Source organism: Danio aesculapii, chromosome 5 (genome assembly GCF_903798145.1).
Source record: "Danio aesculapii chromosome 5, fDanAes4.1, whole genome shotgun sequence".
NCBI lineage: Eukaryota > Metazoa > Chordata > Actinopteri > Cypriniformes > Danionidae > Danio > Danio aesculapii.
In genome coordinates this window covers 8,870,601-8,884,779 of record NC_079439.1, presented here as the reverse complement: position 1 = coordinate 8,884,779, position 14,179 = coordinate 8,870,601, and the positions used below count along the sequence as shown (strand labels likewise).

Here is a 14,179-nt window from a genome sequence, read left to right as displayed (position 1 = left end):
GGTTACAAATTTCTGCTCTCTGAATTGCGCATGGTGGAGTTCAGTAGTCGGAGACGAGCAATATATTTAAATGGTCTTGAATGTATTTAGCCCTTTTTACATACAACAACTGAATGTTCTGTGTTTTTGACGATATTGCCAGTTCACTAAAAGCTGGCTGGAATTATTAAATAAATATGAATTATTTAATAATATAACTTCTTGTAATACACACATTGCTATAAACAGTAGTTTATAGGATTATTTCTTTTTAGTAAAGAATTTACTAATGCATTATAAAGCTTGAAGCATTAGAATAGGTACTCCGTATCGACTTTGACCCCCCCAATAAAATGTAAACCAAGGGGAAACACTGAGACCTATTGTTTGGAATATTGCTGGAGTGGTTTCATGCTAAAGGTAAACAAATCCTAGTGTTTAAGGATATATTTACAATTATTTCTGAAAGTTTGAGATGTTTGCAGAGGCAAGAACCACCACTGAATGTTTATCGGTTGCACTGGCTGAATTGGTCGCTTTTTTACATGGCCAAAATTTGCTTTTCTTCTAAAAAGGTTTATTTTCTTTTTCTCCTTCTTCTCTCCTGGCTTCTAAACCGTTTATTTTTCTGCATAAAATATTTGTTCCCAAGCTTGAGTTTACTGGAAATGTGAAATGGCTTCAGTTTCAGTTTGAGGTGGTGTTTGGGGATTTTCTTACCGGAGAGACTTTGGAGGCTTGTTTAAACTTGTAATCTGGCATCGGAACCCAAGACCAGATCTGTCACATTACACGGCCCCTGTTTATGCTCTCGTTTGCTTATTTCTGTTTAAATATTCCATGCCTAGTAAATAATTGCATTAACTTACTCTTCTGCAGTTGTGCCACAGATAAACTGTAAATGATTCCTCAAACATGCTTGATTTGGACCTACCTTAAATGTGCTGTAAGCCATTTCGAGACTTTAGACTTCATATCTCTTACTAAACACAATGTGTAGCATTTTTTGCAATGTTGAAAAGCTTATTTAGTTACTGTTTTCATACATTTCTTTCATTTTTATGATCCAAAAATGAAGCTGTAACTCTGTGGCAGTTTAATCTTTTGCAGGAATGTGATGTTTGTTTGCGTCCTCGTGATATTACTTTGACATGTTAAGGTGATAAGAAGCTCATGATGTGTACCAACAACACTGTTGATCAGATGCACTGTAAAAATGTTGGCTTCCACACAATTCCTTCTTGTTGTCCCAACACAAATCGATTAAGTTAACTTTAATCTTTTTTTTTTTTTACAAGTTTTAGTGTATTGAACATAATACAATTGGGTGGTCCAAATTCAGCTGATTTTAAATAAGTAGTTTGAACAAGCAGCAAAAGTCATTTTTGAGTGTAACCTATCAAATGGATCATGAATGTCTTGCCAACACCGGTTAGTTCTATTCACAAAGGCAACCGAAAATGTTGTAAACAAGACAGGGCTTGTCTGATTTGCATTGCTAAAAGTGTTTTGTTTTGTTTCTGATTTATTGTTTGATGATGAAAGCAGATGAGGGCTGGATATTCAGGATTTCCAGGGAATAAACTGAACTCTGGGGTTGCAATAAGGTTGATATTTTGCAATAAGGTTGAAAAATGTAATATTGTGACTCCTTTTGATTTAAAGGTACTCTCAAAAAATGACTTTTGCTGCTTGTTCAAACTGCTTCTTTAAAATGAGCTGAAACGACACTATCTTTCAGCTTTTGGGGGACAACTTAAGTTTTTTAATGCTCAATTCACTTACGTTTGTAAAAACTAAGTAGTTAATTTAATTCCTCCATGTTGTCCTAACACAAATTGATTGTGTGAAACCCAGCGTTTTTTACTGTGCGGGTGAGTGTGTGTGGATCAAACCCAAGATTTCTTTTGTGTCTGCATGAAATGAAACCTTTAAAACTGCTTTAATATAATACTCAGATGTCCTGATTTTGATTTGCAAGCTCTTTTTTTAGATTCTGTTAAAATATTTGATCTTGATTTATACCGCTGTGGGAAAAATCACTTGAATATTCAACATTTCTTTAAATTATTTGGATTTATTACACTGAAAAAAAGTGTTGCATGCAAAACTGTTGCCAACAATTTATTTGTGTTGAATTTAAACAAACAAATTAAATTGAGCAATGTTCAACTTAATTTGATTGTTTAAATTCAGCCAAAATAAATTGTTTACAACCACTTAACGTAAAAAAAATTAGTAAATCCAAGGAATCATCTCTGAATAATTTTTTTCAGTGTAGGGATGGTTTTGGGTAAAATTATTAGATTTTAAAATTAAGGTCTTATTATTGTTCTAATAAAATTCAAATAAAAACATTGTTTACAGCATGTTCTCCTCAAATCACTCAGAAAATTGGTCAGAACGCCACATTTTTTCATGTGTTTGAATTCAGGATTAATTCAAAAAGGCTGTCTTAAATGAAAACAAGGCACTGTTTTATTAATATTGAATGCAAACAAATAACAATTTTAAATTTGGAAAAATGTCATTAATATGAAATGATAAAGAAATCTGTTTATTTTGTAAAGCCCTGTTAAACACCAAACATATATTAAAGGTGCTGTATGTGAGTTTTTGACTTTTCTAAACCCTGAAAATACTATAATATGTTTACAGATATTTAATAAACATGCTAAGTGAACATACTAGTTTATCTGAAAACAGTGCTGAAGTCAGATATTCTGCTTTGAAAATGTGCATATCGTGCCGGAACGTCTGTCTTTGTTTTTTTGGTTCTTCTAACCCGCCCAGTGCCAATTTAGCCAATTATATTTCAGCACCCCGTGTTGCCTTGGTGGAAAATAGCGTATTTCATTCATTCATTTAGGAAGGTGGGCAGTAGCAGTCTCCGAAATGAGACGCAGATTCAGAGTTCCACATAAGGTGATTATTAATTAGCAGTGATAAGCAATTTGGCTGTTTGCACTATACAAAACACGACAGAAATTTAAACTCAGCCATTCAGAAGCACAGAAAAGTGCACTCACTGCACACCAATGCAATGGTAAGGTTTATCCTCTTTACCTTTTAATCTGATGTGTGATCTTTGTGTCTTGTTGTAGGTGTGAGTTGTGTTCTCCTGCTCTTTCTCTGGTCAGTATGCAGGGCTGGGTGACTCTGGCTCTGTTGCTGAGCCTCGGGGTCGAACGCTCTCATGGACAGAACGGTGAGTTTCATTTATTCCTCAGCCAGATTGATCAGGCCATGTTGGAGGATTCTGCTGAGTCATGCTAGGTTTAACTGTCCCCCAGAATAACATTTATCAGTGCATTTATTTTATACAGAGGGGCTGGTTTTTAAGTTGCAAAAGCATTTGTGTAGTAAATATTGTGAAATTCTGCTATGGAAAAAATAAGAGCCTATTTCACAATTTTACTAATGTTTATAATGTATTTATATTATTTATTTTATTAGCTAAATGGCTAATTTAAATTCTTTTATATTTTCCCCCTGATTTTGTTTAACAGAATTTTTTTTTTCAACACATTTCTAAACATAACAGTTTTAATAACTCATTTCTTTTATCTTTGCATTGATGACAGCACATAATATTTTACTAGATGTTTTTCAAGATAATAGTATTCAGCTTAAAGTGACATTGAAAGGCTTAACTAGGTTAATTAGGCAAGTTAGTGTAATTAGGCAAATCATTGTATAATGATGGTGTCAGAAAGAAGGTGTCAAAGTTTAACATTATGCCATAAAATCAATCTGCTGCAACTAACGCTATTGCTGTGTCGTTAATCTAGCATAATCACCCCAGGGGTCACAATTCAATGGAAAAAATTGAAAGGCTGGAGGCTTTTTTTTTATTTGCAAGTTATTTTTTATGTAACTATTAAATACTATTTTTATCTTCTTTAGGTTATGGATAAAATCTGGTAATTCTAATGGTTTAATAACATATATGAGATTTTTGGAAATCACCAATAAAATTGACCTTAAAGTTTTTTTATTTATTTATTTTTATTTATTTAAACATTTTATTCAAGCCAAAATAAAACAAGTAAGGCTTTCCCCAGAACAAAAATATTGTAGGAAATACGGTGAAAATTTCCTTTGTGTTGAACATTATTTGAAAAATATTTGAAAAATAATAAATATTGCTTGGCTAATAATTTTGTTCATATATCTTCTGAAGTTAAAACGTTGCTAAGTTGCTATTGTGCTGTGGAGGAATTTATACAAACATTTCTTAGAAAAAAAAAAACTTTTTTAGAAACTTTTTTCTAATTTTATGCAAAGAAAATAATCAAAAATGTGTTGATTTTTACATTAGGAAGAAATCAGTAGTACGGAATTTGTAGTGGTGTAACGGATCTCAAATTTCACGGTTCGGGTCACTTTATGGGTTTTTTTTGTCACGTATCGGACCATTTTTCAAATCAGCCAAGTGGAGACCAATGTAATTTGCATTCCATTTATTACAAAACAGTACTGCGGGACACTTTTAGTTTTAACAAACAGAACTTAGAACCTGTAATTTTATTACTAATAAAATGAATAAATAATAATTTGAATAAAAATAAACTGTAAAATATTCAGTACTGTGAAAAATTCACTGTTACTACTACTGTTGCTGATGACGCTAAATGTAGAAATCTAACATTATAATTTGTACAACCCATATTTATTTTTAGTCTCATTTTCAATAAATGCTTCAGTTATTCACGCATAAAACATCATGTTTCATTGCTAGATGATTATTTTTAAAGATTTATTCAGTGGCATATTTTTTATGGCTGGTTGTCGCCACCTATTGGTTAAAGTAATTGCTGCCTACAACTTTCATTTTTGAGTATCAAGTTAAATGCATATAACAGTGATTATAATCTTTTCCATTAGCATCAGTGGTTTTATCTAAATTATAAACTGTTCTCCAAGTACGTCAGTGTTATTTGACTATTTGTAACTTCATAACTAACTCAAAAGACTAAAGACTGAATCTCTTTCTTGATTTGCGTATTCAAATTTGCAGCGATTCGAAGGATTAATAAACATGTGCAAATCACCTTAATTTATAATTTATGTTGCGTGGGTGTGGAGAACCCAATCTTTAATGATTAATCATGCAGCTTACACTGAATGCATTAATGCAGGCTAAACAAGTAGTGACAGAAAACACTTTTAATAACCTAAGAAACCCACCACATCCTGAATAACCCACCACTACTTCCATCATCATTATATTTTACAAGAGAGCTTAAATGCTTTCATATATGTGATTTGAATGATGTGAGAGGCAATCTCTCTGCAATCGTTACAAATTAATCTGCAAGTAAAAAAAATGTATTAATCCGTGGGCCACGTGTGTTCCGAACCGTGGGTTGTTATGCGTACAAATCACGGATCAGCCATGATCCATTACACCCCTAGAATTTTGTAGTTTACACAATAACCCAAGGTTAATTTGTTTAACTGTATAAATACAATATCAGTAAATTGTAAATCCAGAAAATTTGAGTGTTTTTTTTTTTGTTCTCAATTTTCTGCTTTGCTGTTTCACCATTGTAAATATATATTTTTTTTCAATTCATAAATGTAATTTATTCCTGTGGCTTTTCAGCATCTCATGGTCCCTTCTTAAGAAACATTTTAATTGCTATCAATGTTGAAATTGGTTGTGATAAATTTAATATTTGGTGAAATAGAAATCTCTTGTAATGTGTTAGTTATGTCTCTGCTGGACAGTATTCATTTCTTAAATAATACTGACCCCAAAGTTTTGAACAATGGAAGTTGTTTTTAAAACTTAACTTAAAAGATTACTTTGTATTTTACTAGCAGTAATGAAAGATACTGAAATCGGAATTTAACAATTGATGCATTTTTCCTTCTCTCTCTTTGTAATATTGCAGGTCTGGGTGAACTTCCAGTGCCCCGTGTTTTAACCCTACAGCCTGATTTACCTGCGCAGACTCTCACTTTGACCTGGCAGAGTGACTCATCGCTTTTTGACATCCAGATTTTCCACACCGAGTTCATGAATGTGGTGCTAAATGTAAGTGCTCTGATATCTTTGCCAGTAGATGTGATACTGACAGTTGTGTTGTAGCAATAGTTGTGTTGTAGCAAAGTCCTAGTTCAATTTATAAACCTTTTTAGGTATTTTAGCAATATTTTACCCCATATTTTATGGCTTTTATATACTATTAGGCTCATTTTGTTGTAAATTTCTGTTCAGCACTTTGGCTCACTGCTGTGTTTTTTAGTGCTCTATAAATAAGGTTTGAATTTAAGGGACTCACCAAGCAGTTTTGGGTTTTATAGACGTCTAATAGACATCTAAATGTAGATGTATTAGCTAAAACAAGGCAAAATTTGATCTGTCAGTGAAAATCATAAATGTATATCTAAAATTAGCCCAAAAGTAGACTAATACAGATTAATGAGACTTGCGTTAGTCATTCATCCCTGTGTATTTGATGACTAGTCTACTTTTGAGTGAATCATAGATTCTATTAGATTTTCTCTGACAGCCCATATTTAGACTAATTTTAACTATGTTTAGATGTTTATTAGACTTCTTTTCAAAGCAAAAATTGTTTGCTTGGCTTGACAGCCATCTTTTCTAATGCCTCTTGGGCATTTAAGTGCAGCTGTTATCTCTTTGAATGGGGAAACATAAGAATTTTTTGAACTCTTTCCAAAACTTATGAATAAATGTCATATTTGCAGTCAACAATGACGTTTTATAATGGCTCTCTCAGAAATGTGGTTTCTAAATGTTCAAATCATGACAGAAAAAATACATATAGGTTGCCCAAGCTAATGTTAAGACTGCGGTAAAAATCTGTTACTTACGTTAAGTATATAATCCTTTGAATAACATCATGTCCAATCATACTAGTCCTCTGAGGTAATTTTCGTAAATTGTTCCTGCCTGAAAATTTCCTTCCAAAATGACGGCAACTGCTTTGTTTATTAGCTTAAGATGCTGATGTCATGTGATTTGCATTTGAATAACGGAGGCGGCAATTGCTTTACCATTATGAGGTAGCACACAAAACATTGTGACGCATTACAAAATCCAAGAACATTTATTTTCAACGGTAGTTGGTTTATTTAAAAGTAGAGATTTCAAACTTTATCTATTTCTCATGCATGTGAGGCAAGCCTATGATGAGATTCAGCGCATTTGCCGACCCCAGAGAACCCCGTAAAATGAAGCAGCAGAAACTGTCTTAAAAACACACGTCTTAACCAAGCCCCTCCCCCAGAAGATAGTCAATCTATAGTGATTGATGATTGGCTCCTTTAATAGAAGGCAGGGCTTCCTTTAATAGAACTGACCTAGAATTTCAAACTATACCAGTTACGGCTGAACAATATATTGTTTGAGCATCGATTTTGTATTTGCATGGATTAGATTATTTATTAAAGATTAAAAGATAAAGATATTATTTAATATTATTATTTTTTATTTATACAGTGATGGCCATGATATCGTTAAATTTTGGCACTTGAATACTGTTCGACTCCCCAAAAAACCATAAAGCACCGTTTGTTTATTTGTTTATTTTTGCTTGTAATTTATTCAAATGTATGCAGATGCACTGCATAGAAAAAGACATGATTATCCCATTAATCTAAATTAATGTAAATTAATTCAATCTTAAATCAAATATTTTCAAATAGAGCTATTCAAATCATCCGATGAAATTATATTCATATCAGGGCAAAACAAAATATTGCAATGTCAAATTTTTCCACTATCTTGCAGCCTTAATACCAGCGATATATCTTGTATGTTCTATAGTCTTTGGTTGTTGTTAGTCAGTGTTGAACTGTACATTTGGTTGTATGCAAAAAAAAAAAAATCAATAACTGGGAATCAAACCTGGAACATCTTGTTTTGTTTGATTGATTTATTGTGACATTAAGTGGTTCCACCTTCATTTCAATAACTGTAATATGTAAATAATGAAATTCAATACAGAAAATAACTCAAACCTGTTTCTCCACTTAATGTTTTCCCATCTCCTATGAATCACCTTCTGTGACTTAAAGAGCTCAAAGATGCATGTTATGACTGCTGTTACATTCACGTCTAACATGTTTTGAAATTCATCGGCCAATGTTAGTTTTTCCGAATTGCAAAATCTCCTCTTTATTATTGGGTCGGCAAGGCAAGTTTATTTATATAGCACATATCATACACTGGTTATTCAAAGTGCTTTACTTAAATAACAATAAAACAAACAAGTATAAGAAATAAAAACAATAAAGAATAAAAAAGGATTAAAACAGATTAAAATGTGTTAAAACGGGTTTTAAAGGAAGGAAAAAGAAAAGAAAGACATAATAGTGCGATATGTGGGACTTAGCACAGTGCTCATTCAGTAGCACTGTCCTCACTGGAAACAAAGTCCTCACTGGAAGTCCTCACTGGAAAAAAGCATCTAGTTCTTGCAATGTTTTTGACTAAAGTTACTAACAACTTTAACTAATTGACTTGTAACTAATAGCTTTTAACTATTAAAGTTATTATATTTAATTGCAAAATCTCTTTATTATTGGGTTGGCAAGGCAAGTTTATTTATATAGCACATTTCATACACAATGGTAATCCAAAGTGCTTTTGCAAAAACAAGAATAAAAGAAACGTATAAAAATTAAACACAACAAACAATTAAAAATATTGTAAAATGTGATTTAAAATGTGTTAAAATGAGTTTTAAAGGAAGGAAAAAGAAAAGAAAGACATAATAGTGCGACCTGTCAGACGTAGCACAGTGCTCATTCAGTAAAGGCTCAACTAAACTGATGTGTTTAAGTCTTGATTTGAATGTGCCTAATGTTAGAGCACATCTGATCATTTCTGGAAGCTGAGCGAGGGGGTGCTGTTAGTAGCTGAAGGCCGATTCACCCTGCTTTGACTGAACCCTTGGGATTTCTGATCTACTTGATCCTAAAGATCTGAGTGATCTGTTATGTTTGTATTCAGTGAGCATATCTGTAATGTATTGAGGTCCTAGACCATTTAGTGATTTATAGACTAACAATAAATCTTTAAAATCTATTCTGAATGTAACTGGAAGCCAGTGTAAAGGAGAGGTGTGATGTGCTCTGATTTTCTGTTTATGGTCAGAATCCTGGCCGCAGCGTTCTGGATAAGCTGCAACTGTCTGACTGTCTTTTTGGGGAGGCCAGTGAGGAGGCCGTTACAGTAATCCACTCTGCTGCTGATAAATGCATGAACAAGTTTCTCCCTGGAAAGTCCTCCCTGGACAAGTCCTCACTGGAAACAAAGCATCTAATTCTTGCAATGTTTTTGAGATGCTAGTATGCTGATTTAGTTACTGCTTTGACATGACTGCTGAAACTCTGATCTGAGTTATAGTCCAGGGATGTCCAAACTCGGTCCTGGAGGGCCGGTGTCCTACATAGTTTAGCTCCAACTTCCTTCAACACACCTTGCTGGAGGTTTCTAGTATACCTAGAAAGAGCTTGATTAGCAGGTTCAGGTGTGTTTAATTGAAGTTGGAACTAAAATATGCAAAACACCGGCCCTTCAGGACCGGCCATTATTAGTGCGATCTGTCAGATGTAGCACAGTACTCATTCGGTAAAGGCACAGCTTAACAGATGTGTTTTAACTCTTGGTTTGAATGTGCCTAATGTTGGAGCACGTCTGATCATTACTTGGACTGTTATTGCGTCAACTCGTAATGGAATATTCAGGGTTAAAAGCAGCTCTGTCGACAGTGTCTTGATTACCACAGAGAATAATGTCTTCTGGCCTTTTATTGTAATTGCATTACTGATGCTTTTTAACTGAGGGACGAGTCGAAATGACTTCCTGTGGTAATCGACAGCTTGCCGCAGACTGTAGATGTGTTTGATGCAGGATATTCAGCAGTCAACATCAAATCTGAATTCATGTAGCTATTTTCTTGCGTTGTTCATGTACTTGTAGTACTCTTGTGTACATTTTATCAGTGCACGCTATTCAGCATCTTTCTTCAAAAAGCAATCATTTGTTTCACTTCCTTTTGGCTAATGTAGCGAATAACAATCTTTAGAAAATGGATATTTCTAGAGTGATTTGACCTTCAGCCTCCACGTCCCAGTCAAACCGTCTGCTGAAAAGTGAAAGGGAGTAGGTCACCCACAATCCACTGCAAACGCACATTTAGCTTCAAAGACTGGAGTAGTGCCCATTTTTTTTCAGCATGTATTTTTCCAGTGCCTTTTTCCTATAAAGATTTCAAAGAAGGTCTTCAATTATAAACCATAAACCATTTAACATTGAAAGTGTGGCTGGGTTGATCAAAATTAATTATTTATACTGATATGGAACTTTTAAACTCAATATCGAATCTTTGCTGTTATGTTGATGTGCTTAAAGCTTCAAAATAAATGAACCAGTTATTAAAATAAGTATTACTGGTTACACTTTACAATACGGTTGCATTAGTTAATGTTTGTTAATGTATGTACTAAAATAAAAAAGCGATGAACAATACATTTATTTCAGTATATATTGATATTTGTTAACCTTAAGAATAGGCATGGGACGATAGCCGTTTTCAAGGTATACCACGGTTTGGAAAAGTCAAGGTTTTAAAACAGCCAAAATTTTCTGTAAAACCATTCCTAAGGTATGTGTAAGATTTTTATTTACTTTTTTAATTTTATTTTTTTTAGCACAACAGTATCTCCAGCAGAAAAAAAATATCCAAAGATGTTGTTTTAAATTGTAAAGAAATCTGTGTTTTTGAAACAAATAAAGACAGCAGAAGTCAATGATTTATTTGAATTATTTAGCCTGGCATGTTTACTGCTCCAAAATATTATAAATCTTTCAAAAAATAAAATATATTGTGTTCAAAGGGGAAAAAGTTTTAGTTTTTTACCCAGAGATTTAAAAAGACTATATTTTAGAGTAATGATCACAATACCGTCATACTGTGAAACCAGGATATTTTTATCCAGGGTTATCATAACTCTTATACCGCCCCATGCCTTAAGAAGCATAACTATGGATTTTAAAAATGCGTTAGTAATTGTTGAACTATTATTAATAAATGCATGTACAATTATTGTTGATTATTAGTTAATTAATTAACTAATTAAACCTTATTTTACCACTTTAGCCATTTTAGATTTGTTTTAGAAAACGTTATATGTCAGTGTTTAGGTAAAATTCATGAAAACAATCTGATGATGATTATGCCTAGAAAATTAAATGAATAAAACAATTATCTGGATCATGACATGAGTAATGTGTTTTTTTCCACCAGGAAATCTATTAGACAATTATTTAGCAAATAAGTTTCCATTAAAAAATATGTCCACAAAAAGAAGACTTGTACGTTATAGTTATAATCAAATAGAAAGTAATTCTAATTCCAGTTTTATCGATCAGATATCACTGATTAATGATATTAATGAATTCATTTATTAAAGAATCCATTAATAAGTTAGTTTCACTTTGAAATTACATTAGTTTAATTGGGTTGCAAATTTCAGACTTCAGTTCATTCATTCATTCATTCATTTTCTTTTCGGCTTAGTCTCTTTATTAACCAGGGGTTACCACAGCGGAATGAACCGCCAACTTATCCAGCATATGTTTTACGTAATGGATGCCCTTCCAGCTGCAACCCATCATTGGGAAACACCTATACAATCTCAGTCACACACACATACACTACACACATACACACTGCCCCGTGAACATGGATTTTATTGAGAGAATAGCTGTGTTTATGTGCTTTATGATGGCTGAAAAACATCGTCAATTTGTTTGGAGCCGTGTCTGAGTCCATTACGCCCCATTCACATGGGGCGTCAGCGTCAATGCTTCCCATTCACTTTGAATGGGTGATGTCAGGCGTTGCCGAACTGCATTGTGGATCCATTGGCGCCGCTTCCATCATGTTGAAGCTTTTAACTGTGCTTCCGACTGAGCCGAGCCCAGTTTGATGAACTGTTGTTCGGTGTCGGCAGGAGGATTTTCCTCCAGGACACCAACAACAGGCGCTACGTCATAATCACACCTCTACAAGACAAAGCTCCTGATTGGTTAACGTGGCACGAATGTCCGCTGAAGTTCAGATTTTCCAACTTGAGCGATTTGTGCAAAACGCTCAACTCACAAATCGCGTCATTCGTGCCGTTTCAGTATCGCGCCGCAGGATGTCTATTTGCGTCTTTGCATTGCCTTAACATGTAAATCACTCGCGATTGACGCTTCTTCCACATCTGGTGTGAGCGCAGCATTAGTACTTTAGGTTGCTTTTATTTAGTTTGGTTGAACTGCACTAGAATTTGTTTTCCGTTTTGGTGTGGTTCATTTGGGCAGGTGTGAATGGTGTGAAATGCACTCATTTTTCCTTCATGTTAATTTTGACCAATCAAAATGCAGTTTAGGACATTTGATCAAAGACACATCTAGCCAATGAGTGATTTGGATGTCACATGACTGAATTTTTGTTATTTCAACTGGTTCTAATGAAAGCAGTAAGTGTGGCAGTACAAGGAACTAAATTGTGTAGTCTTTTACCCATTGGCCTACAGCAAAGAAACCAAACCACAGCAATGTTTTGAAATAGGCTGAACTTTCGGACTTCCAATATTACATGACAAAATAACTGGTCCCTTCAGAACTTTGTGAGTCTAGTCTATTTTGAGAACAAAAATAAGAAAAACATTACAAATGCCATTACAAAGTCATTCATGTTAGGTTGCAAATATAAATCTGCCTGAAAATCCTGAGTTTGATTCCCAGGGAATGCATGAACTGGTAAAATGTGAGTGCAGTGGATGCTGTTTTGGATCAAAGTATTTGCTGTTGCCGAATGCATAAACATACATTTTCTCATCTGTTTTTAGGAGACGGTGGCAGTCAATACCGATCCAGTAACAGGACAGCATAGTTGGACCTGGCTCTCACCTTTACCACTACAGTGCACTTCTCATTCTGTGCAGATCAGAGCACGAAACCAGCAGTCGATCAGCCCGTGGAGCCCCCTAGAGACCATTCCAGGTACTACCAAAATTACTAGAATTCGTCCTGGTTCTGAAGCCTGTGTCAAGCCTGAGGATCTGCAGTCTATTCTGAAAACCAACCCGCAAACATACTTAGCACTTTGTGGTCTTTGTTTTGAGAGTTTATTTTAGGATCCAGAGCAGTTCAATCCAGCTTGAGCTGTCTCGACTGCAACAGTCAGTCAGTTTTATTTGGTAATTCATTCACATATATGATATTTAGCATCTAAATATGCTTTCATACAGATTTGTAACTGCAGTATGAAGAACGTTGCCTTTAAAAATAGATATGTTCTTTGATTCATCTGAAAATATATGCATAGTTTTCTTTTCACTTTTGGAGTTGTTGTTTTGAAGGCTACGCTTGGTAAGGGTGTTATCTTGCTGGGTGTTGCTCTGTGGATGCACTTGAAAAATGAAATAGTTCACTTCCAGAATGAACATTTCTCAGAATTTACTCACCGTCAAGTTCTTCCAAACCTGTATGACGTTGATGACACAGAAGAAGATATTTTGAGAAATAAGACCTGGACGCTGCCGTGCGCGGTCGACGTTTCAAAGAGACGGAAAGTAAATTAAAGGCAGGTGGATAGAACCAGGGATAGGCAGTATTTATGATGTATTACATGTATTTCAAATACAAACAGTAATAGTATTTTGTAATTTGTATTAGTGTCTTGTATTTTTAAGAATACTGTAAGAAGTCTACATGATAACATCATAATATGCACCCTCTGAGTGGTGCTTTGCATATTACTGACTTTTCCATTTAAAGAATAAGTGAAAAAAAATTTGGAGAAAGAGTATACTGTACAAATAATAGTAGTTTTGGATTGCTGATGTCAAATGTTTGTCGTTAAAACAAACAATATAAAAATATGTCATACTGTGACAATTCCCACAATATTTGATTGGCTTTTTCAAATGCCAGTAGCTGAAAAGCAGGTGCGCTGTATATTTAATGAAGAGGAAAGATGTCAAAGTGACTCAACATGTGAAACCCCTTTAATAATGAAAAACTCTTGACAGGTTATGCAGTAGGAGCAGGGGTTTATTTGCACAAGCAAATAAATTTTTTTAAAAGTTTTCAGAAATCACGTTTTTACAATGAGTAATAAAGAGTCAGTATTTTCCCAGCGAATGCATGAACTGCATTAGAACT

At 34.1% G+C, this 14,179-nt stretch overlaps 1 protein-coding gene across 1 annotated transcript in view; it reads left to right on the top strand.

Annotated features, from left to right (window-relative positions):
• lifra (LIF receptor subunit alpha a) overlaps positions 1–14,179 on the top strand; it is a 71,184-nt gene that overhangs the window by 19,117 nt on the left and 37,888 nt on the right. The window contains exons 2-4 of the mRNA XM_056457328.1: positions 3,084–3,187; positions 5,880–6,022; positions 12,862–13,015. Coding sequence (XP_056313303.1) covers positions 3,121–3,187; positions 5,880–6,022; positions 12,862–13,015 — 364 coding nt within the window. The 5' untranslated portion in view covers positions 3,084–3,120. The remainder of the gene's footprint in view (positions 1–3,083; positions 3,188–5,879; positions 6,023–12,861; positions 13,016–14,179) is intronic.